This window comes from Chlorocebus sabaeus, chromosome X, assembly GCF_047675955.1.
Source record: "Chlorocebus sabaeus isolate Y175 chromosome X, mChlSab1.0.hap1, whole genome shotgun sequence".
NCBI lineage: Eukaryota > Metazoa > Chordata > Mammalia > Primates > Cercopithecidae > Chlorocebus > Chlorocebus sabaeus.
In genome coordinates, this window is record NC_132933.1 from 1,328,406 (window position 1) to 1,352,641 (window position 24,236).

The 24,236-nt window shown below is 52.0% G+C and overlaps 2 protein-coding genes across 2 annotated transcripts; both read right to left on the reverse strand.

Moving 5' to 3' along the window:
* Positions 1-6,590: 6,590 nt before the first annotated feature.
* On the reverse strand, positions 6,591-8,179 carry LOC140710715 (cancer/testis antigen 1-like). Its single transcript, XM_073013122.1, has 3 exons — positions 7,804-8,179; positions 7,098-7,230; positions 6,591-6,868 (listed from the first exon to the last, which is right to left on the reverse strand). The coding sequence occupies exons 1-3, from the start codon at positions 8,072-8,074 to the stop codon at positions 6,730-6,732; spliced, it is 543 nt and encodes a 180-aa protein (XP_072869223.1). The 5' UTR covers positions 8,075-8,179; the 3' UTR covers positions 6,591-6,729.
* Positions 8,180-13,618: 5,439 nt separating this feature from the next.
* Positions 13,619-15,567, reverse strand: LOC140710716 (olfactory receptor 10Q1-like). Its single transcript, XM_073013123.1, has one exon. The coding sequence runs from the start codon at positions 15,475-15,477 to the stop codon at positions 14,644-14,646; it is 834 nt and encodes a 277-aa protein (XP_072869224.1). The 5' UTR covers positions 15,478-15,567; the 3' UTR covers positions 13,619-14,643.
* Between the last annotated feature and the right edge of the window lie 8,669 nt (positions 15,568-24,236).

Here is a 24,236-nt window from a genome sequence, read left to right on the forward strand (position 1 = left end):
GGCTAATATCCAGAACCTACAAAGAACTCAAACAAATTTACAAGAAAAAAACAAACAACCCCATCAAAAAGTGGGCAAAGGATATGAACAGACATTTCTCAAAAGAAGACATTCATACAGCCAACAGACACATGAAAAAATGCTCATCATCACTGGCCATCAGAGAAATGCAAATCAAAACCACAACGAGATACCATCTCACACCAGTTAGAATGGCGATCATTAAACAGTCAGGAAACAGCAGGTGCTGGTGAGGATGTGGAGAAATAGGAACACTTTTATACTGTTGGTGGGATTGTAAACTAGTTCAACCATTATGGAAAACAGTATGGCGATTCCTCAAGGACCTAGAACTAGATGTACCATATGACCCAGCCATCCCATTACTGGGTATATACCCAAAGGATTATAAATTATGCTGCTATAAAGACACATGCACACGTATGTTTATTGCAGCACTATTCACAATAGCAAAGACTTGGAATCAACCCAAATATCCATCAGTGACAGATTGGATTAAGAAAATGTGGCACATATACACCATGGAATACTATGCAGCCATAAGAAAGGATGAGTTTGTGTCCTTTGTAGGGACATGGATGCAGCTGGAAACCATCATTCTTAGCAAACTATCACAAGAACAGAAAACCAAACACTGCATGTTCTCACTCATAGGTGGGAACTGAACAATGAGATCACTTGGACTCGGGAAGGGGAACATCACACACCGGGGCCTATCATGGGGAGGGGGGAGGGGGGAGGGATTGCATTGGGAGTTATACCTGATGTAAATGACGAGTTGATGGGTGCAGCACACCAACATGGCACAAGTATACATATGTAACAAACCTGCACGTTATGCACATGTACCCTACAACTTAAAGTATAATAATAATAAATAAATTAAAAAAAAAAAAAAAAAAGGATGAGTTCATGTCCTTTGCAGGGGCATGGATGCAGCCGGAAACCATCATTCTCAGCAAACTATCGCAAGAACAGAAAACCAAACACCGCTTGTTCTCACTCATAGGTGGGAACTGAACAATGAGAACACTTGGACACAGGAAGGGGAACATCACACACCGGGGCCTATCATGGGGAGTGGGGAGGGGAGAGGGATAGCATTAGGAGATATACCTAATGTAAATGACCAGTTAATGGGTGCAGCACAGCAACATGGCACATGTATACATATGTAACAAATCTGCATGTTGTGCACATGTACCCTAGAACATAAAATATAATAAAAAACTAAATAAATACAAATAAGTAAAAAATTAAAACAACTTTCTGGATAATGTTCTTTAATGCACAAAAGTTTTTCATTTTGATGAAGTCCAGTTTAACTATCTTTTCTCTGGCTGCATGTACTTTTGGTTTCATATCTAAGAATCTATTGCCAAATCCAAGGTCATGTAGATTCACCCTGTGGTTTCTTTGAAGAGTTTTATGGTTTTAGCTCTCACATTTAGGTTGCTGATCGATTTTGCATTAATTTGTACTTACCGTGTTACATGGGGGTTCAACATCATTCTTTTGCAGGAGTAATTCCACTTGTTCCCGCGCTGTTTGTTGAAGAGATTGCAGGATTGGCACTCTTGTCAAAAATTATTTAACCAGAGATCACATCAAGCTAAAAAGCTTCTGCACAGCAAAGGAAACAATTCACAAAGTGAAGAGACAACCCACAGAATGGGACAAAATATTTGCAAACTACCCATCTGATAAGGGATTAATGAGCAGAATACATAAGGAACTCAAACAATGCTGTAGGGGGGAAAGAAAAAAAGTCTAATAATTCAAGTTAAAAAGAGGCCAGAGAAGCAAAGGAACAGGAAGGGCATAGGGAGGGTTGGGAGCGGGGGCGAGGAGGGATGGGGCAACCACAGACAGGATGGAGATTTAAGGATCCCTGTGATTCCCGAGATGACCCTGAGAGCATCAGCTGGGGAACCGGATGAAAATTCACGGCAGACGTGCATTGTTTGGAAGGAGGTGAGGAGCCAGAAATGGTGAGTTATTCACTGAAGGAGTGACCACTTGATCTGTTCTTTGGCTGACTGTAGTACCTGAGACATGGTGTGCCCCATAAGAGGGACATCTTCATCCCCTTATTTAAAAAAAATTTTTTTTTGAGACAGCACCTCCTCTGTTGCTCAGGCTGGAGTACGGTGGCACAGTCAAGGCTCACTGCAGCCTCCACCTCCCCAGGCTCAGGTGATTTTCCCACCTCAGCCTCCCGAGCAGCTGGGACTACAAGCACGGCGTACATTGCCTGGCTAATGTTTTCTGGTTTTAGTAGAGACGAGGTATCACCATGCTGCCCAGGCTGGTCTCAAACTTCTGGGTTCAAGCAATTCTCCCACCCTTGGCCTCCCAAAATGCCGGGATTACAGGTATGAGCCACCTCAGGGGGCCAGAATTTCTTTCTTAAATGTTTGATTCATTAACCAGTAGAGCATCCAGCCTGGAGTTTTCTATGTGGGAAGGTTTTTAATTATGAACTGATATGGGTAGTTGATATAAAACTCCTTTTTTTTCCCTTGGGTCAGTTTTAGTAATATGTATCTTTCAATGAAATTATACATTTCATCGAAGTCATTGAATTTATTGTCACAGAGTTGTTAAATAGCATTCCTTTTTTTTATTTTATTTTTATATTTTTTTGACAGAGTCACGCTCTGTCGCCCAGGTTGGAGTGCAGTGGCGCGATCTTGGCTCACTGCAAGCTCCGCCTCCCAGGTTCACGCCATTCTCCTGCCTCAGTCTCCCGAGTAGCTGGGACTGCAGGCGCCCACCGCCACGCCCGGCGGTTTTTTTTTTTTTTTTTTTTTTTTTTTGTATTTTTAGTAGAGACAGGGTTTCACTGTGTTAGCCAGGATGGTCTCGATCTCCTGACCTTGTGATCCGCCCGCCTCAGCCTCCCAAAGTGCTGGGATTACAGGCGTGAGGCACCACGCCCTGCCAAGAGCATTTTTTACTAGCCTTTGACTTGTTTCACTGATGTCTGCTTTGTGATTTATTAGGTCCTCCTCCTGCTTGTCTGGGGCTAGCTTTCTCTTTTTCTCTAGGGTCTTAAGAGGAAAAGCTGAGATGATTGGGCCAGGAAGGAATGGGGAAGAAGAGTGGGGCACGGCGAGTCCACAGTCCAGACCACAGTGGGGAAGGGCCGCACCCTAGCCGTGGAGAGGAGGAGGAGAAAGTGCTGTCGTTGGAGGGGCATTTGGGGCTGAGGAGAAGCTGGTGGGCTTGTACAGGTGCTGTGGGGGAGAACGGAGGGGTGAGGTGTGTGGGAGGGAAGAGCCCAGCTGGGAAATGGGGGCTTTGCACGGGAGGAGCTGCTTCCCCATACAGAGCCCAGCTCCAGGGGATCCCTTCTCCCCCAGATTCTCACGGTTCTGGACCGAGATGCCTCAAGGCGACAGAAGCTGGAAGATCGTCAGCCTCGTGCCCAGTGAAAGCTATGGGTGGTGGAATGGGTGAGGAGGGGGCTTCTCAGTCTTGAGCCGTCCTCCTGTCCTGGGGAGCGGCTGGCTCAAGCCTGGGTCCCCGGGCTGAGCCCTGAGCTGGGTGTTGCGGGGCAGGTCACCCTGGCCAGGATGTCTCCCGCACACCTGGGCCCTGAAAGGAGAGGGAGTGACAGACAGGACCAGGCAGAAGGCGGGGGAGGCCGGATGCGGTATTAAAGAGGCTGGCCAGAAAAGCCTCTCTGAGAGGGTGACAATTGTGTGCAACGCTGGAAGAAGAGATTTCTCGACAGGAGAAAGCTAGTGCAAAGGCCGTGAGGCAGGAGTGTGCCTGGTGTGTTCCAGAAAGGGCCAGGGGCCCTGTGTGGCTGCGTCAGCGTGAGCAAGGGGAAGTGTGGGAGGTGAGAAGGCCAGAGAGGAAACGCTTGATCATGTCGGGTCTGCAGGCTGCCGTCAGGGCTCTGGCTTTCACTGTGAGTGAGGGAAGCCCGCTGGACAGCTTAGAGCAGAGGACTGAGGCCACCTGACTTGGGTTTAAAAGCTACGAGCTCCAGCCATCCGGCCGTGGGATTAGGGTGGCCGGCTGCACCTGGGCCATGTTTGAGCAGAGGTGGCGGGATGGGGTCATGGGACAACGAAACTAAAGACTCATGCTCTGGGTGAATGAAATCCACACTTGTGGACCAGGTTGGGGAGCCCTATCTGGAAAGAGCTGGTCCCTGTGCCCGTTCTCCTCCTCCCTTTCCTCCTGGGACTCCCTTGCAGGCTCACCCCTCCCTATTTGGATTCGTATCCACAGAAGACTCCTTCACTGCTTTTTCTACCATCACAGCTTTTGAGGGCTTATCCGCAAGGACTCAATCCCTGTCTTAGTCTATTTGTGTTGCTATAGAGGGGTACCTGATGCTGAGAAATTCATAAAGAGTTTTATTTGGCTCATAGTTCTGCAGCTATAAGACGGGTGGTGCCAGCATCTGCTTCTGGTGAGGGCCTCAGACCGCATCTACTCCTGGCGGGAGGTGGCGGAAAGCTGGCATCGCGTGGTGAGAGAGGAAGGATGAGCCATTCCACCTGGAATCTGGGGTGAAGTCAACTCCAGCAGAATCAAAACTGCTGAAGGGAAAGGGAGGGAGTGGTTCTAGGGGAAATATGGACACTGGTACAGGGGAACAGAGGTTGGCTGACAAAACCAACAGATGCCCTCTGCTGTGGCACAGACATTTCAACACACTCAAAATCCACTTCCAATGTTTTGAAAGAACAGGACTAGGAGAGATGGTTTCTTATTCGAGCAGACTCTTCTTTTACAAAGTAAAGACGTGTATTTCCAAAGTAATACATGCTTGATGAAAATATTTCAGCATGGAAGTCTGAGGTTTAAAAGGTGAAGGTTTTCTTTCCCTAACGCTATTGTCCAGCGATGAGCACTCTTGAGCGTGGAGGTGGCTGTCCAGGGAGTTACTGTGCACATCCCTACACGCTCACATGGCGGGAGCACACTGCCAAAACAAGAGTGTGCCATAGCCTATATGCAGAGATCTGGTGACTTGTTTTAACCTCTTTCTATGCTAGTACCCGACTATCTACCATGCTCTCTCTCTAGCTTCCTCACACTTTTCCCCTGGGGCAGTTGTGCAGTGATTTATTTAATTTTTCTGCAGCTGATGAACATTTACATTCTAAAAACTATTTATGTGATGGTGTCATTAAGATGCTGGTGGATTCGACCTCACTTGCCTATCCAGGAGTTTCTCAGATGGATTCCTCAAGGTGGGTGAAAGGGTATGCACATTTTCCCCTTAATAGAAAATGCCAAATAAATGTCCAAATAGATGCTACTACCACTGCTACTGACAGCGTATGAGTCCTTGTTTCCAACTACAGCCTTGCCAAGCACTGGAGATTGTCAACTAATACTTTAATCTTACATTAAAATATGCTCTGGTCCCACTGAATAAATCCTGAAAGCAAGACTCAAAGGGATCTTGTTTCCAAGCAACTTAAGAGCATCCCAGAAGACAGCTCAAGAATATGTCTCTTTTGCTTTGACAAACAACAGCCACTTTCCAAACTAGCTCTGCCCAAGATGGTGCCAGCGTGACCACCCGGTAGACAAGGCAACTCAGCAAGTCACAGAGACCCCGCAGCTGCCTGCTTCCTCTCCTGTGTGCCATTCATGCCAAGTCCCCCATTAAAAGGCCCTGCTTTCTGCCCCCAGAGGGAAGCAGTGCCCTTAAAGGCAGGAGCCTGTACGTCTTCCCCTAAACCAAGCATGGCAGAAAGTCCGTTTCTTAATAGCAGACATCGCTCTTGTTCATTGGACTCTGCAAGCGGTAAGAGAATCTGCGTTTTGTTAACATTCCGTGTTTACAAACATTTTACGTTGTTCACATTATTACTATTATTATTATTTTAGAGACAGGGTCTCGCTCTGTCGCCAAGGCTGGAGCTCAGGGGTGCATTCATAGCTCACTGCAGCCCCGAGATCCTGGACTCAAGCCACCCTCCCACGTCAGCCTCCTGAGTTACTGGGACTACAGGTGCCTGCCACCACGCCCTCCACCCCTAATTTTTAAATGATTCTCATAGAGACAGAATCTCGCTACATTGCCCAGAGTGGCCTCCAATTGCAGGTCTCAAGCCATCCTCCCACCTGAGCCTCCCCGAACGCTGGGAATACAGGTGCGCGCCACCATGCCCGGCCCATATCACATGTTTAATGGTGAAATGATAATGCTGGTTTTATGCATCTGTTCAAGCACATGTTTTTGAAGCATTTTTAGAAAGCACAAAAGCTCATATATGCTCAATGAAGACAATTTGGGAACAAATTTAATGCTGAGCTGGAAAAACATCATATATGCTGCTGTCATACATTTAACATATAAATGCAAGCATATTGAGGAAAGTATTCTAAAATGTCCACAGTAGTTAAAGCTGAATGGCGGGACCCAGTGGCTTTTCATTTTCCCCCATTTCCCAAATTGTCTTCCATTACCTTGTGCTACTTCAATCTCTGAATCCCAGAGCCTCCCCTGCAACCCGAGGACAAGGGCACGCAAGTCCGAAGGAAAGGGCATCGCTCGCCGAAAAGAGACTCAGACACGGAATCCTAGCTCACTTTTATTTCCTACGGAAACAAACATGTAAGCCGGCCTCCTCCAGCGACAAACAATCAGGCCCCCACAATGAAGTGGCCACTCGTGCAAGGACCATCCCCTAGGGGAGGAGGCACGACCTAGGAAGGGTCACCAGGCTGGGCTTAGCGCCTCTGTCCTGAGTGAAGCAGAGCCAAAAACACAGGCAGAAAGCACTGCACGATCCACATCAACAGGGAAAGCTGCAGGAGACAGGAGCTGATGGAGAGCTGGAGTTGGCGGTGGTCTGCAGCAGTCAGTCGGCTAAATGTGAGGGGCGAAGAACATCAGGTTAAAGGCGACACCTCTGCACCCATCTCCCCGGGCTCCCTCGGGTGGCGGCGGACCTGGTGTACCAGGTCTCTGTTCTGAGACCCTGTGCTTGGGTGTTCCCAGGTCTCTAGCTTTCTACCCCTCCGGGGAGGCGGATCCCAGCCCCCAACCCACCACCATCGTCCGCCCAGTCCCTTCCCTGTCCTGGTCCCGAACCGACATAAACAGTAGGTTGCCGGACACGGTGAAGTCCTTCAGAACCGCCCCTGGTCGGGGGAGCGGTGTGGCATCCGGGGACAGGACCCTGCGGACCAGCTCCGCTTCCATGGGCGATGAGAAAGGCATCGTGATGTTCCCGGTGGGGACCCCGTTAAGGAGCTTGGACTATGCCTAGGACTTGGCCGGTGCCCATCTCATCCCCACAGGCTGTCTTCCCACGCACTGGCCCAGGTCCTGAAGCAACCCCACCCAGCTGTCTTGATTCCCCACTTTCCTCTGTTGTACCCCAAGCTGACTCCTGTGTGCCCTTCCAAGGCCCTCCCCACCATGACCCCTGCCGCATCAGCCGTCCCCCCATCACTTGAACCCCCCCAGCCCCATCCAGCCCACACCCCAGCCACCGGCTCCCACCTTGCACGCTTCCCCCCAACTCCTGATCCTTTCTCATACCCAAGATCCCCTACCTCCTGGCGCTTTGCCCGTCACCCCATCGCCCAGCACCCACCGTGCACACGCTCCACCTCCCATCCCCTACCTGCTCCCTTCCTCCGAGCCACACCTCCCCACCTCCAACTCCCAGCCCCCACTCCCCCCCCACCCGGCCCCTTACCCCCATCTCCCAAACCCTACCTCCTGCACCTGGCCCTGCCCTCCCCCACCTCCTGGCCCTGCCCCCCACCTCTTGACCCTGTTGCCCCCAACAGGATACAACTGAACCAGGCGTCTTTCCGCCCCCCTGGCCCCGCACTGGCAGCTTCCATCCTGTGCAGAAGCAGCACTGCCACGCGGCACCCGTGGGGCGCCTCCTCCCGGCCCCGAGGCCCTTGCTGCCCCTGCACCCTGGGGACCTCCGTCGCCCGCAGCACCCGCCTCTCCTGGGCCGCCAGCATCGCCCCCTGGGCCACCAGGAACGCCAGGGCCTCCTGGGCCATCAGCATCGCCCGCCGCACCCCCTGTGCCCTGGCCTGCGGCCTGCATGGCTCCTGGGCCTCTGTGGCGCGCTCAGAGACAAAGTCGGGGCCCACGAGGACGCGGAGGCAGTGAGGCTGCAGGAAGTTCCGCCCCCTGGCGTGCGTGCGACTGGCAGCCCGGGATCCTCAGGGCGCCTGCGCACAGGGGTCCTACTTCCGGCCCTGAGAGACCCTGGGCGAGCCCTGGAGCACGTGACTGGTTCTCCCCGCCCGCCCCGCCCCAAGAGAGCCCGGGCCGGAAGGTGGCCACGATGCCAGCCTGGACCCCTCACCCCTGAGCAGCCGGCTGTCCGCCGGGCCCTTGTCCCGGGAGCCCTGCAGGGAGTCAGGCACGGCGGGGCCCAGCCTGTCCCGTCCCCTTGGTCTCCCTCACACCGAGGAGCAAGGCAGGTCTGGGAACATGGGGCCAGGGCTGTGCGGCCATCGTCCCAGACTCTGCCTGCCCTGCCTGTCCTTGGGGGAGTGCCCAGGACAGACCCCGGGGCCAGGCCTCTAACTGGGTTCAGCAGCTTCGGTCCCTGTCCTGGTCGCCCAGCCTGGTGGGGGAGCTGGAGCTGCAGGTCGGGTGGTTCGGGGGTGGCCTCCCGTCACCCAGGGGCTCCCTGGCCCCAGGTCGGGCCCCCAAAAACCCAGGGGCTCCGGTGGCCCCAGGTCCAGCCCATGTGGATGGGAGGCACCAGCGGGACCAGAGCTGGGGGAGGGAAGGGAGCCAGGACTCCTTGGGGGGACCCCATAGTTCCCTTGTCTCCCAGCACAGACCTCATGGGATCTCCCTCTCTCCCTCCTTCCCTTGCTCCCCTGGCAGCGTCGGAGGTGCGGAGGGCCCTCAGCTGGGAGGTGGCCCTGTGGTCTGCTGGCCTGCCGGGTGCTGGCCTACTTCTGTGTCTGGAAGGGCGTCAGATCCACAGGAAAGGTGCTGCGAGAGGTAGGCAGGGGTGGGGGTGGCATGGTCCTAGGAGCTGGGTGTCTGTCTCCACACCCTGTTCACAAGTCTGTGGGAGGAGAGGCTGCACTCCTCCATCCCGGGTGTCTGGGCTGCTCACCAGGCCAACTCAGGCTTCCCACATCCTGCACCCTGGGCTGGGCATGAAACCGATCCAATCGTCCCGTAGGCTGTTCTTTTTGATAAACATAGAAACTGACCCTTCTGGTCTTCAAGCTTGAACCTTACAGTTGTTTTATCTGAATTCCTTCCTCAGGAAATGACCTTGGGGCCTCTCAAAGTATCAAAGAACCGAAACTCACCAGATCACCACATCCAGGCAATGAGATGCTGGACCCCCTCATTCATCAGGATTGCTTTCTGGGCCCTCCCGAGTTCCTGTTTTCCTACACATTGGTGCATTTCTTCCCTGCTATATAAACCCTTAGTTTTAGTCAGGGAGATGGATTTGAGACTTAACTCCCATCCCCCGGCTGCAGCACCCAATTAAAGCTGTCTTCCCTGGTAATTGTCTTCGTCTGTCTTTGGCTTTCTGTGCCGCCAGCAGCAGGACCTAGACCAAACCCTTGGTATTTTGGTAACAGGCACACCCCCAGGAAAGGACCCCGGACACGGCTCCCACCTCTAGGCTTAAAGCGAATGCACTTCCTGCACCTCCAGTCTTCCGTGTAGCAGCTTTTACCTACGTATGTCTGTGCCACATCCAGTCCTGAGACAGCTGAGTGACCCTGAGAAAGGCTTCCCCGACACGGGAACAGAGGCTGGAGGGCTGGGGCTGGCAGAGGGCGGCAGGACTGCGGGGACACTCTTAGAGCGCTAAAAAGTCAATGCAGACACAGCAATAAAAGCATGCCATTTTCCAAAGCAGGCTCCGGCTTCCGCCTCTGCTGCTTTAAGAAGGGGTTGGGGTACAGGAGGTAGGGGGAACCTCCTCCAGCTGGAGCTGATGCGGTGAGCAAGGCTCTGCTCTGGAGGCCTCTGCAGCCGGCACCCTTCTGGGGACTGGGAAGGGAGCAGGGAAGGCAGCAGCCCAGGGAAAGCCTCGTCCCCCTGGAGCCGAGGCACTTGGCGGGAGAGCAGGATGAGAGTGGGCTGGAGAGCAGCCACACTGGCGGGGAAGGATGGGTGAAGGGATTCCACAGGTGTCTAGAAAGCTGGAAAGAGCTCCTTAGCAGGTCCAAGCCCCAGGTGTAGGGGAGGACCAGATGTGGAGGACAAAGACCATTGTCCAGGGGGATCTCCAGGCATTGGCATTATTGGGTCCTACTGAGATGGGGCCGTCAAGGAGAAAACACAGGCTGTGTGTGCCAGGGCGACAAATGAGTGCTGCTACCAAGCTCTGTCCTGTTTTCTGTGCACATCTCAGAGCCCCTCCAGTGACTGTCATCTCCGGCCTCCTCCTGCACCTCTGTGTTTGTAGACATCTTCTCACATTTCAGATCCTGCTGAGCCTCTGGGCCCCCTGCACGTGCCTTCTGACTCTCAGCTGCTGGGATGGGCACCTCTGTGCCCTGTGCCAGCGACCCTCCTGCAGCTCCCGACACATCTCCTTTTTTTTCCTGTGCCCTGCACAGGGTGGGCCTAGAAGCTCGGGGGAATTTGTACCCTTGGACACAGCCCCCCACCGATGCGGCCAAGAGTCACTGGATAAATGTCTTAGTTTCTCACCCTTTGAAGGACAACTCTGAGGTGTAGCTGACTGTGGAGCGAATGAAATGAAACGGATGCACAGCGATGGGTGTGGACAAAGGAACACCGACTTCTCAGGCTGCCGATACGTATCTCAGTAGAAGCACAGGGGAGGGGGAATGCTATATAGAGAAATATTGCTATAGTATCTGAAGAGTTTAGAATGTATTGACCTAATATAGGAACAATAAAAGTGAAAACATTGGGAAAAAATTTAGATGAACTTTATTTGATTGTTGGAATGGAAAAGACTTTCTTCCTTCCTTTCTCTTCCTTCCTTCCTTCCTTCCTTCCTTCCTTCCTTCCTTCCTTCCTTCCTTCCTTCCTTCCTTTCTCTCTCTCTCTCTCTCTCTCTCTCTCTCTCTCTCTCTCTCTTTCTTTCTTTCTTTCTTCTTTCTTTCATTTTTCCATTATTATACTTTAAGCTCTGGGGTACATGTGCGCAATGTGCAGGTTTGTTACGTAGGTATACGTGTGCCATGCTGGTTTGCTGCACCCATCAACTCGTTGACCCAGCAATTTCATTACTGGGTATATACCCAAAGGATTATGAATCACTCTACTATAAAAACACATGCACACGTATGTTTATTGCAGTACTGTTCACAATAGCAAAGACTTGGAACCAACTCAAATGCCCATCAATGTTAGACCGGATTTTAAAAATGCGGCACATATACACCATGGAATATATGCAGCCATGAAAAAGAATGAGTTCGTGTCGTTTGCAGAGACGTGGATGAAGCTGGAAACCATCATTCTCGGCAAACTAACACAGGAACAGAAAACCAAACACTGCGTGTTCTCACTCATAAGTGGGAGTTGAACAATGAAAACACACGGACACAGGGAGGGGAACATCACACACCGGGGTCTGTCGGGGGTGGGGGGCTGGGGGAGGGATAGCGTCGGAAAAGACTGTTCTAAGCCTACTAGCAATGAGAATAATGATAACCAGTAACATTTGTTGGGTGGTTACCACGTCCCAAACCACTGTCGTAGGCACTAGACAAGAATCAGCTCATTTATCCAGAAATACACCACATTTTCATTGTCGTTATCCTTGGCGGCGAGATAATGGTTGGTTTTTTATTTTCTCTTCCAAACTTGCCCACATTTCCTCTTCTTTTACAGTGAACATGTATTACATTTATAAGCAGAAAGTGATTAAGAAAGTTATTCATTACTTGCTGTTGAGGAAAATTTCTAATGAGCTCCGGAGTGAGCCAGTTTGCCAAAGTTTAAATTAGCCTGTTCAATTCACTGGAGGCCGTATTTTTCCTCCGAAACTTGTTCTAATTGGCACCTTTGCTTGACGCAATGAGGCGGACGGTGCCGTGATGAAGTCCCTGAAGTCACCAAGCCTTGGGGCCCACGCTAGACACCATGGGGCCGATGTCGCCCGGCTCTCCCGGTTGTCTCTGTGGCTTTCAGCCACTTCCAAAAAACCATTGTTTCCAAATTCCATACACGCAGTTCATCCTACCTTGAAAGTTATTCCTCCAGAGGGCTGTTGATAGTTTGCTTCATCAGCATTTTGTCACTACCACACAATGAGATTTTTTTTTTTTCTTCCACACCTTGGGGGCACTCATGAAGAACACATGTGTGCTTAAACACAAAATGTACCAAGGCCCGTAAGAGCCCCTCCTCTCCAGAGGGCTGGTCCTGGTCCACACACACGCTGGCAGTGACAGCCTTTGTGTTTCCGAATCAGAGAAGACTTGCTCGGAATGGATGAAATGTATTTGAAATCACATTTGGCATCATCTGGAATGGCGAAGCTTCAGAGGTGACAGGGCCAGGATGTCTATATTCAGAGAGGGCCATCGAATTAAAGTTAAGCAGGGGTCTCTTTGCTTGAATTCCGGAGTTTCAAACCAGTACAGTCATGTGAGCTTGGATGGCCTGTAGGTACTTCCAACCCAACCTGCCCCCAGCCGACCTCACTGCCTGTCCCCCGACTCCCGGAATGGCTTCCCTCTGCTTCGTTCTCTGTCTTGGCGACACGTGTTTCCATGGCCCCGCACTCTGTCATCTCACCTTCCATCTAATCAGTTTCCTTCAATGTGTCGTCTCCACCCTCCCCAGGCCAGGTCGGCATCATCTCTCACCTATATGATGAGAACAATCTCCCCCGCTCTACACAGATTTCCAGCCCCTTTCCCAGGAATTTGGCCTGAGTGGGGTGGTCTAAGTGGGGATGGTGTAGGCTGGCCTCATGTGGACCAGGGGGAGGGCCCAGCCATACCTACCAGGGCTGGTGAGAGCGGCTTGTTTCACCCTGTGGGGGTCATTGCGGGCTCTTGTGTGGGACTCAGGATGGGGGTCTGTTGGGAAGCCCCGGCTGGCCTAGTCACCTGGCCTTGAGCCTTTGGTCTTCTCTGAGCGCCCACCCGCCATCACTTGAGGACAGTGAAAGGCAGCTGCGTTGACCCTTTGAGCAGCATGTGGCCGTTCCTAGGTTTGGTGGTAGGGGTGAGTGACCCTTTCCTGTGCAGGAATGGCGAGTACCCATTGTATGACAGTGATTTGTCTTAGTGCCTTATAGCCCAGCCTACTTTGTGAGCTCCATAAAGGCAGGAAGCTTGTCTGGAGCTTTTCTGTATCCCCAGTGCCAAACCCTGTACCGGGGAGACAGGAGGTACTCTCTCATTCTTTCTTTCAAGAAATATTTCCTGGCCGGGTGTGGTGGCTCACGCCTGTCATCCCAGCACTTTGGGAGGTCAAAGTGGGAGGATCACTTGAGTCCAGGAGTTGGACACAAGCCTGGGCAACATAGTGAGATTCCCCCCGTCTCCTCAAAACAAAAAAAACCACAACAGATTAATATTAATATTATCCAGGAGCAGTTGCACACACCTGTAGTACCAGCTGCTCTGGAGGCTGAGGTGGTAGGATCATTTGAGCCTGGGAGGTTGAGGCTGCAGTGAGCTGTGATCACATCACTGCCCCCCAGCCTGGGCTACAGAGTGAGATCCTGCCTCTAAAAGAAACAAAGAAGTGTGTCTTCCCTGCTAAGTGTTATGGTCGAGGGAAACTCAGAGATCCTACCACTTGGCCAGCCTGTGGAGTGAGAGTGGGGCCAGCAAACACATTCTTGAGATCATTACACCTGACCTTTGTCCCCGAGTCACAGAGGCCTCAGCCCGGCAGGATATGAAAACTTTCTGTTTCATTAGCAACTGGGATCTGAAGCCATTCCTGTGCCAAAACTTGGGGGGCTCACCGTTCAGTTCCATTACCGCTTATGGCGCATCTATTATGTGCCAGGGGCTGGGGTGGCAGAGACCTCGAAACTGGTTCTCCCCTTCGAGGAGTCTCCAGCTCAGCCGGGGAGACAGACCACCCATGGGGCTTCTGGGAACAAGTGGCCCTTTCACCGACATTGGTAGGATGAGGAGGGGTCAGCTGCACTGGGAGCAGAAGTGGGGCCGAGCCTGACACGCCCTTGGAGCTGCTGCCTCGGATTACACTCTCGTGTCTCAAGTGATCATGATGTCGTTTTCTGGTGACGCAGGGATTCTGTTTCCAGGCTGGTTCTGCCTTTCCATCCAAGCCTTCCCTAGTTTGGATCTGGGAACTCCTTGTGTTTCTAGCCCTGCTGGTTGTTTGGTCACAGAAGCAGCTGGCTTAATGTTTCATTTGGGCCATCTGAGGCCCTTCTGCCTGTCAGTGTCCACGTCTCTGCCATTGCTGTGGGTGCTGGATGGAACTGTCCACCCCAGACCTGCTGCGTCTCAGCAAACCTTTGCATCCCTTCCGTCTGTCTGGCCACAGCAAAGGGGGCAGTGAGTCCCAGGTGCACTCAGAACCACGGAGAAGCCCTCAAAGGGAGGGGTGGGGCCGCCAGGTGCATCGGGAGACGGCTGGGTTCTGGCAAGGGAGCCAGGCCGTTCTCAGAGGGCTCTGCCTTCCCCTTCAACTCGCATGGGGCTGCTGCTTCATGGACTGTGACTGTGCAGAAGTCTCCCAAGGGCACCCTTGACTTCCTTGTTCCTCAGACTGTAGATCATAGGGTAGAGCATGGGGGTGACATTGGTGTAGATTAAGGACACAATTTTGTCCTGGTCGGGGGCGTAGCAGGACTTGGGGCGAATGTAGATGAAGACTGCACAGCCATAGTGAGGAAGCGAGACCAACAGGTGCCCAGCGCAGGTGGAGAAGGCCTTGCTCCTGCCCGCGGCCGAGCGGATTCTGAGGACGGCCGCGATAATGAATCCGTAGGAGAGCAGGATCAGCAGGAAGGGGATCAAGAGGATGAGCGTGCAGACGAGGAAGACAGCAATCTCATTGGCTCGAGTGTCCGAGCAGGCCAGGAAGAGCACGGCGGGGATGTCACAGAAGAAATGATTGATCTCGTGGGACTGACAAAAGGGCAGGAGGAATATCAGCGTGGTCAATGTGAGGGAGAGCGCAAAGCTGCCAATGCACGCCAGAGCCAGCATCTGCAGGCAGAGGGTCCTGGTGATGAGGAGTGTGTAGTGAAGGGGCTTGCAGATGGCCACAAAGCGGTCGTAGGCCATCACGGCCAGGAAGAAGCACTCTGCCCCGCCCAGGGCAACGAAGAAGTGCATTTGCAGGGCACAGCCCAGAAAGGGCATCCACTGGTTCCTGGACAGGAAATTGGCCAGCATGTTGGGGACAATAACCAATGTACAGCAAATCTCAACGGTGGACAGGTTTCGGAGGAAGAAATACATGGGGGTCTGCAGGCAGGAGTCAATGAGGGTGAGGAGCACAATAGTTGTGTGCCCCGCCAGGGTGACAAGATGCATGATTAGAAACAGTCCAAAAAAGAAGATTTGCAGTTCCGCCAGGTCCCCGAAGCCCAAGATAACAAACTCAGAGCTTAAGGTGTGGTTTTTCTGCAATCGGTTAATCCTACAGGCTGCCTTGTAGAACTGGGTTACAGGGTTTAGGTTTTGTTTTGTTTTGTTTTTCCAGCAATTCTCCAAGTCATGAGAAGCCCTGAAGCCCTTTCCAGGAATGGGAGTGCAGCCAGCTCTCGCAGCCCTCCAACCCTCTTTTCCAGGCTTAGCCCTGGGTTTCACTCCACCAGCTTTTCGAATTCTGCTCTCTGTTCACTGAAAATGAAGAACTGCTTATGGGATGCCACATCAGTTCACCTGCTGAATTATTATCAAAATGAACCCAGATGAGCAAATTCTAAACACGAAGTTGTTTTTCCCAGATGCTAAAGACAGTCTTTCTGTCAGCGCTGTTCTATGGTTTCAAGACTTTTCTGGGGCGGGGGCAGGGGGCTGAGCTCGAGGTACTAAGTAGGTTTAGACACAGTCACCGGGCTGTAGGGAATTGCCGTAGGGTGTGGACACTCCTGGCTTTGTGCGTCAGCCACTTTGTCCTTCCCTGACTACCACCTCCAAACTCCCAGGGTTCCAGCAGCCGACTGTGAGCAGGACGCTAGAGCCCAGGACGCTAGAGCCCAGGATGCTAGAGCCCAGGACGCTAGAGCACAGGACGCTAGAGCCCAGGACACTAGAGCGGAAGGGGCCCAACCCACCTCGGATCTGCTGCCTCTCTGGCATCCCCAGTCGATTGGGTGATTTATCTCTGAGCCCTGTAATTCTTTGTTTACTTCTCTGTCTACTGCAACAGCCTATGAGCTCCATGACGGCAGGCACAGTGTGTTAATGGGGCCTCTCAAACCACGGCTGGCACAGATTAGGAGTGTCAATAAATGTTTGTTGGCTGGCCTGAAGGTGGCTGATGGTTGTAATCCCAGCACTTTGGGAGGCTGAGGCAGAAGGATTGTTTGAGGCCATGAGTTCGAGAGCAGCCTGCACAACAGAGTGAGACCCCATCTCTACCAAAAAAAAATTGTTTTAAGTTAGCCGGGCATGGTGGCATGCGCCTGTGGTCCCAGCTACTGAGGAGACTGAGGCAGGAGGATCATTTGAGCCCAGGAGGTGGAGGCTGCAGTGAGCTATGGTCGTACCACTGTACTACAGCCTGGGCGACAGAGCCAGACCCCATCTCTCAATAAATAAATAAATAATATAAAAGAATAAGTGTTTGTTGAATGAATGTCTGTTTCTCATTTCTGCATTTTCTACAGTTAGTGCGGGGTCAGGCATAGAGTGAGAAGAGCAGAGGGCAAAGGGCGAGCCAGGTCGCCGAGTGGGAGCGACGGGGACAGAGTTAGGAGAGGGTCAGGGGGGGAATGGTCTCAGGACAACAGGGGCTCAAGCACCCGGTGTGGGACCACACCCTTGGCTGGTCTGTTTCCCTGGAGTCTATCGGGGAGGCGTTTGTTTCCTCCTTCCCTTGGCAGGACCTGGTGTTTCGCCTGCCATTTCTCCCCGTGCGTCCCTCCATCCCAGCAATCTTAAAAGATTCTCGAGATTCAGCAAAGTAAGAATCAAGGAGAGTCCAGTGCCGGTGGAGCTGTCAACTACAGGAGCCATTTCTACTGGGACCACTGAGGCGCAAAGTGGGTTCAGCAAAAGCCAAAAACCCATTTTAATCGTGGTTTTGCTCAGCATAGGTGGTGACTGTGATTCCAGCTTTCCAGCCGCTTTCACGTTGCACTGAGGATTACTCGGTTGTTTCACTCACCTGAAGGGCACCTGGAGTCTTTGAGCCGGACAGGTCCCCAGAGGGCCACGTGCCCACTCCTCGCCTTAGAACACAGGGTCAGGAAACCTTCTTCCCTGGATGACCCACCTCCTGCTCCTGCCCCCGTCCCTGGCTTCTGCCCCAGGTCCCCTGTCCGGACGGAGCCCAGCCCAGCTCGGGCTTCCCCTCTGGCATCTCCTCTCGCTGTGGTCACAGGAGCCCAGGCTGGAAGGACAGGCAGAGGGCAGGGTGACCGGCCTCCCTCCAGACAGGGGTTCCCTCCAGAGAGGGCCCAGCCCCCTCCTGCGACCCAGCCCAGCCTCCCGCAGTCCCTCCATGGTCCCTGGCCGGCCCTCCCTGCGGGTAGGCGAGAACCTGCTTTCTGAGTTCATGTCTGTCTTCCTTGGACTCGTGCTCTTGCCTGTAGCTTTGCCACATCAAATTATGTCCACTCTTTTCTCCCATGACAGCGCTGCAGAGACGTGGGGCGTGCTTTGTTTCCTTTGAGCCCTTAACCTTGAAAACACAGAAAGACACAAAAAGGAAGGTAAAAGTCACACGTCGTGCAAACACTTGAAAAGTAAGACGTGAAAGTCAGAGTGAAGGTTCCTGCTTCTTCTGTCTTTCCCCACTCTCCAGAGAGAACCATTCTTAGCTGCCAGGGACATTTTCTTCCGTGCTCGGTGCCATGCACGCAAACACGCACTCACACACTCGCACACACGCGCACACACGGGTTCCCACACACGCACGCACACACACATACACACACGTGCATGTGCACAAACACCCCACTCACCCACTGCAAACATTCAATGGGATCATAGTCTACAAACTTCCCACCCTTATTGTAGTGATTTAATTTGTCACTTAACGAAATGTCTGGGAGCGGTTTTCAGTCAGCACTTACTGGCTTACTTCATTCTTTGTAGCTGCTGCATTCCACAGTATGAATGCGCTCTAATTTAACTAATTGTAGACTAATATTAATAACAGAAAGTAATAACACACATAAGCAAAAATAAAATCTAACTAAAATAAATCATAATTTCATCAGACTTTGAGTACCTTGCTGTTGAAGTGGCTTCTGGCGTTTATTTTTTACCACAGCCCATGGCACCGAGCGCATCCTGGCATAGAGCATGGCATACCTGGCTTTTCTCACTCCCCTGAGCACTCCTGGAGAGGAGGCCTGGGGTGACCTGGGAGGGGCAGAAATCCGGAGAGCAGCCCCGTCTGGGAGACTCTTCCGTTGAGAACCGTCTGCTATCAGTGAGAAGAGTCCATCCTCGGGTGAACAGTGGCGGGGCCCAGTGGCTTCCTGGAGCTCAGACGGTGGCTTTCCAGCCTGTCTGGACCACGGGGAGCAGCCCTCAGAAGGATTTGCTGGCAGCTCTTAGAAAGGGAGTGTCCTTCGAGGAGTCGCCAAGGTCTGCAACTTGCCTTAAATAGCGGCGAAGGCGGGACTCGGGAAGTCCCAGGAGAGGCCAGGAAGGCGCTGGCCAGCCACCGTACTGGGACTCACCCACTGAGGGGAGTGACTTCCCCAGGTCACTCAGTTCCTCAGGTTCCCAGTGGAACCCAAATCCCGACCACTTGTGTCTTATGTGCCAACCCTAGAGATGGCATAGGTCTGGGCGATGTTGCTTCAGTCAGATCTGCTGAAAAGGCAGCCCCTGCTGTGCAATTACCAGCGTGTGAATGGACCTCAGGCTGACTCCAGAGGCCAGAAATGCAGAGGGTTGGCTTGGGTGGAGTCCCGTGCCCACGCGTTGCTAGAGAGATGCATAAAGTGGGCAACGGGGCTTGAGATTGGTGGCCTTTGAGACACCGCTCCCCCGCCCCCCCCCCATACACACGCACACACACAAACTGCACTGGGATTCTGTGCTTCTCTGTAATAACTCGGAGGGGACATTCTTCGGGCTCTCAAGGCCTCCACATTTAATCTGCAAAACCACAGTCATCAAAGTGAGTGAGTCATCTTCATGGAGTGAGGTGGGGAATCAGAGTCAGAGAACCCGAGAATGCTACCACTCAGCTGACCTAACCTTCCACCTAACCCCATCATCACCCCAGGTGAGTGTAGCCACATCCCAATGACTCCTAACTGGGGTGCAGCCCAACGTCCAGCCTGCACCACGGTCACCCTCTCAGTAGAGCAGGACCGAGGTCACCGCTGCCCAGCCCAGTCAGGGTGCTCCATTTTCCCCTGCCTGCCAGCCACAGCCACTCTAGGCTGCCAACCCCGCGTCTGCCACCACTGCCCTTTCCAGGTATACCAGTGCACAGGCCAATGCCACTGCCACGCCTCGGAAGCTTCCAGTCCTTGGAGGGCCAGCTCGGCTTCTTACTGGAAACGACAAAACAGGAAACAGGACCCCCAAACAGCCCTGTCTGAGCTTAGAATCACACACTCTCCCCCTCGAACCACTCCAGTAGCTTCTGCCTCTGCCTCCATCCCCAAAGGGGCTCCCAACATCGCACAGTGGCACGTTTCCAGCCCCTCCACCTTGCTCTTCCCCCTTCCTCCTCTCGGGCACCCATCTCATCTCAGCCACAGTTGCTGAAACAGAGCTCTTCTGCTTATAATGGAGGCTCAGGCCATGGAAACCCTATTGTTCTCAGCACCCAGGGAACAGGCTTTGGGAGGTGCCCTACGAGGGATCTTGCCTTGCAAGTGGGAAGCATGCGGGACTGTTCCGGAGTTGCCGAGACTTCCTGAACTGAGCCGGCCAACAGCAGAAACCCAAGGACACTGTGGGAGACAGCTGGCCCAGAAGCCCAGGTGGCATTGACCTGTGCACTGGTATACCTGGAAAGGGCAGTGGTGGTGGACGTGGGGTTGGCAGTCTAGAGTGGCTGCGGCCGGCAAGCAGGGAATGACGGAGCGCCCTGAGAGTGCCTGCTCAGGGAGACCTTGGGGCACCTTCGGCAGGCAGCTTTCCGGCTAGGATTGCCTCGGCATAGGGCCCTGAGGGAGGAATGGAAAGGGAAGAAGATTCCAATAGAAACTGAACATTTTGAAAGAAAGGCGCTGCAAATGACCCCTCAGTAACTGTGGCTGTTACCTTTGCAAATTTCTAGACATCCTAAAGCAGCAATAGCTCAGGTACCACAGCTCTGAAAATTACCCAGACTTTCTGCACCTCCCCCAACTTAGATATCAGTTAGAGATCACCAATTCTGATAGGGTTTGGGACAACGTGGGACTGAGTTCTGGGAACATAATTCTACTGGGAAGGGACACTGGCTTGTCTTCTACATTTGGTGGCTGTAAGGCTGGGGCTAGATATTCCTGTGCATCCTATGAACTCTTTAAAGGGGAAAGTGACAGTGAGTTGGCATTTAAATAACCCAACTGCCGAGGCACTGAATAAACAGCACCCATTCCTGTGGATGGCGGTTTAGACTGCAGACCTCTGGGCCCACAAGCCATCAAGAGCATCTAGCTGAGTGGGAGCAGAGAGGAGGTTGGAGAGAGTGATTGGGGACTTCAGTTTCTTCCAACATCAGCTCACAAGATCAAAAGACTTTGGGGGGCAGGGGCCTGGGGTGGGGGGCAGGGCTTTTCTCTAATGCCTTTGAGCTTCAGCTTGCCGGGAGATTTAATTTTTATTTCATCTTCTTTTTTTGAGAAAGGGTCTGGCTCTGTCAGCCAGGCTGGAGTGCACTGGCACAATCACAGCTCACTGCTGCTTCGACCTCCCAGGCTCCAGCGATCCTCCCACCTCAGCCTCCCAAGTAGCTGGGACTACAGGTGAATGCCCAGCTTGTTGGGAGAAAAGCTGAGTGTTGGGAGAGAAGCTGAGGCAGGGCTTCCATGTCTGACATAATGTAAAAGTCTTGGAACATGTCCGGGGTCCAGGGTCTAAAACCCCTTGTGGCCTTTGGAACACCAAGCTCTGTGCTAAAGGGTGGAAGGCTACCCTCACACACCATAATCTAAGCCCAGGGCGTGGCTTGGATAGAATCCAGGGCTCATGGCTCTGGAATGTGTCTAGACTTGCTGGCTCCTTGCTCCTTGCTCTCCCAGAATCAATTGTATCTTGAGTTAAAAGAATCTGCTCTCCATTATCTCAAGTAGCAGAGCATATGCTAAACCATCACAGCTGTAAATTACGTGCTTAATGCAGCAACGCTCCCTTTCAACCCCACATTCTCACCACCTGTTTCTTTGTTTGATCACCAATAAATTGTCTGGGCTTCCAGAGCTCGGGGTCTTCGTAGCCTCCATACACTCGTGATGGCCCCCTGGACCCACTTTCTCTCTCAAACTGTCTTTTCTTATTCCTTTGACTCTGCCAGACTTCGTCACCCCCACGACCTGGTGTTGAGTTCGATCATCCCAACACCGGCTAATTTATTTTTATTTTTATTTTTGTAGAGACGGGGTCTCCCTATGTTGCCCAGGCTGACCAGGAGAATTTTGAACTTTATTGTCTCTGCAGGTAATTCTTCATGGGAGAGGGTTTACGTTTGGGACATGTGCTATGTCGGCCTGTCATTGTTAGAATATCTCATAGACACCATTTGACCTTGTTGCAGAACCTCTGATGAGATATGGTGGGCAACGATGGCCAGAAATAATTTGGGATGAGCAAACAGAGTAAGGGGTAAACTTTTGGCTGTGGGTACACCATAGACTTACTAGTTAAGCCCAATGGGTTAAGAGGTATGTATTTGACCATTTTCACACTGCTACTGTTGCAGGACTTTCTCCTCAGTTCAGCTAAAAACTGGGTTCTTGTCACATGACCAGGAAAGATTTGGCATGCAGACATTTTGAAGGGTGAGGGGTTATGGGATATATTGAGCGAAAAGGAAAAAGACTCTCAGCAAAGCCAGAGGGGCTCCTGTTAACAGGCCCCCATCTCACAGGTTGAATCCCAGGTTACCACACAGGAACAGGAGGGGTCAGGCTCCTCCCGCCTGGAAATGGCACGAACTTCCATGGCGCTACCCTGTTCTCCCAGTGCCCTAGCCGGTTGGAGCTTCTCTGGGACTCCTTTCTACTTGGCTGTTTCACTATGAAGAAATACCCAACACTGGGTAATTTATAAAGAAAGAGGAGTTCAATGGGCCCACAGTTCCACATGGCTGGGGAGGCCTCACAATCATGGTGGAAGGCGAAGGACGAGCAAAGGCACATCTTACATGGCGGCAGGCAAGAGAGCATGTGCAGGGGAACTGCCCTCTGTAAAACCACCAGATCTCGTGAGACTTATTCACTACCGTGAGAACAGCATGGGAAAGACCTGCCCCCGTGATTCAATTACCTCCCACTGGGTCCCTCCCACGACCCATGGGGATTATGGGAGCTACAGTTCAAGATGAGATCTGGGAGGGGACACAGCCAAACCATATCGAGGTACAAAAATTTGTGAAACATTAGGTGTGCATGCTGGGGCAGTAACTCTTCTCTCCCCCAGTCTCCTCGAGGAAGGAGATGCCCCATGGAGATGCAGTAAAATACCCAGTTGGTGGGTGGTACCCATAGGTCCACATTTCTAGATCAAGTGGTTAATTTGTCAAAAGTTCTCACTGTGGGAGATCTGGCCTCTTTTTCCTTTCCTTCCTGCCCAGTTTGGTGGCAGACAGCAATACTGGGGATGTGAGCCTGTTCTACAGACCCAAAACCTTCCTCCAGTGGGTCGCTCTAAGTCTAGACTAGGGGGCTTGTGAGGAATTAGCAAGCCCATTTGGCTCTCCTGACAAGCCCTATCCACCAAGGCTGCTTCCCCATCTGCTGGTACATTTGTGGAATTTCTCAGTTGGTTAGGAACCCTAGCAGGGAAGATGTGCTATTTATTGGCCCCCCCTACTCTCCCGATTGTCAACTTCAGTGCTAATGCTTGTAAATTGCTTAGGAATTCTGGTGCTAGATACACAGGAATGCAATTCTGGTTGCCAGGAAGGTTGGTGGGGGGAGGCTCAGAATTCCTCTGGCTTCTTAACTACCATTTCTGGTTTTACGGTGAACTCTGGCCCCCCTCCGCTCACCATGGTGCTCCACACCTGCCTGGAGGGGGTGAGGAAGCCACAGCTGCACCCACAGCCTCAACACTAAGCTCTGCTCAATGGAACCCTCTGCAAGTACCAGGTTGAGACGTGATGAAACCATCTGGTTGATCACTTTTTTGTCTCACTTGAGCTTACTCATTATAGTCCATTTGTGTTTTGAAATGGTTAGCTACAGATTTATAGATGATTTTTATTATTACCTTGTTTTGTAGTGGAGGCAACCACAAAGAATTCCGTAGTTGCAATTGCCTGAAGGCACGTAAGTATTGGAATTCTGGGTCTGCCAGGTGCCCACTCACTTCCTTCCCTCAGATGCTAAGGCTCTGCAGATCTTGGAGCAGGTGCAGGAGGGGTGATTTGGTTTGAGCCAGTCCAGATTTTGGAGTTCATGCGGATATCTTGTCACCACTTAGTTTTATTGTGGATGTTGCCCTCAGGTTTTGGTTTTGCTATCCTATTTCTCTCTCTCTCTCTCTCTCTCTCTCTCTCTCTCTCTCTCTCTCTCTCGGTTATGAATATACAAAAATGATGTTACAATCATTGATGTCACCTCAGAATCTAGAAATTGCATCACTTCTATATTGGAATAATTCGTAAGGATGTTTTAACTTTGATACAAGAAAACCATAAGCATTAGAACTTCTGGGTAAAATAGTGACCGGAGGGCAAAGATTTTTAAGTCCTCTCCCCAGAGTTACCCTGAAATGACAAATGAAACAAATGAAATATAAACTGTAAGGGGAAGCCAGTTCATCAGCTAACTAGGAAACAGCAGCAGCCCCTCACCAGGAACTGAGGAATTTCAATCTCTCTCTCTCTCTCTCTCTCTCTCTGTCTCTCTCTCGTAGTTCCAATCTATCATGGATTGGTATTTTTGTAAAAACAATAACATTTATCATACGATTAACTGAAAAGGATCCCAAATCCAAGCCCA

Bases quoted from the DNA above. Each gene is read 5' to 3' on its own strand.
- LOC140710715 (XM_073013122.1), bottom strand. From the start codon at position 8,074: ATGCAGGCCGCAGGCCAGGGCACAGGGGGTGCGGCGGGCGATGCTGAT. The intron at 7,231-7,803 runs ATCCTGTTGGGG...TCCCCACCGGGA, and splicing joins AAGACGCCTGGTTCAGTTGT to ACATCACGATGCCTTTCTCA. The intron at 6,869-7,097 runs GTCGGTTCGGGA...CCTCACATTTAG, and splicing joins TCCGGCAACCTACTGTTTAT to CCGACTGACTGCTGCAGACC.
- LOC140710716 (XM_073013123.1), bottom strand. From the start codon at position 15,477: ATGCATCTTGTCACCCTGGCGGGGCACACAACTATTGTGCTCCTCACC.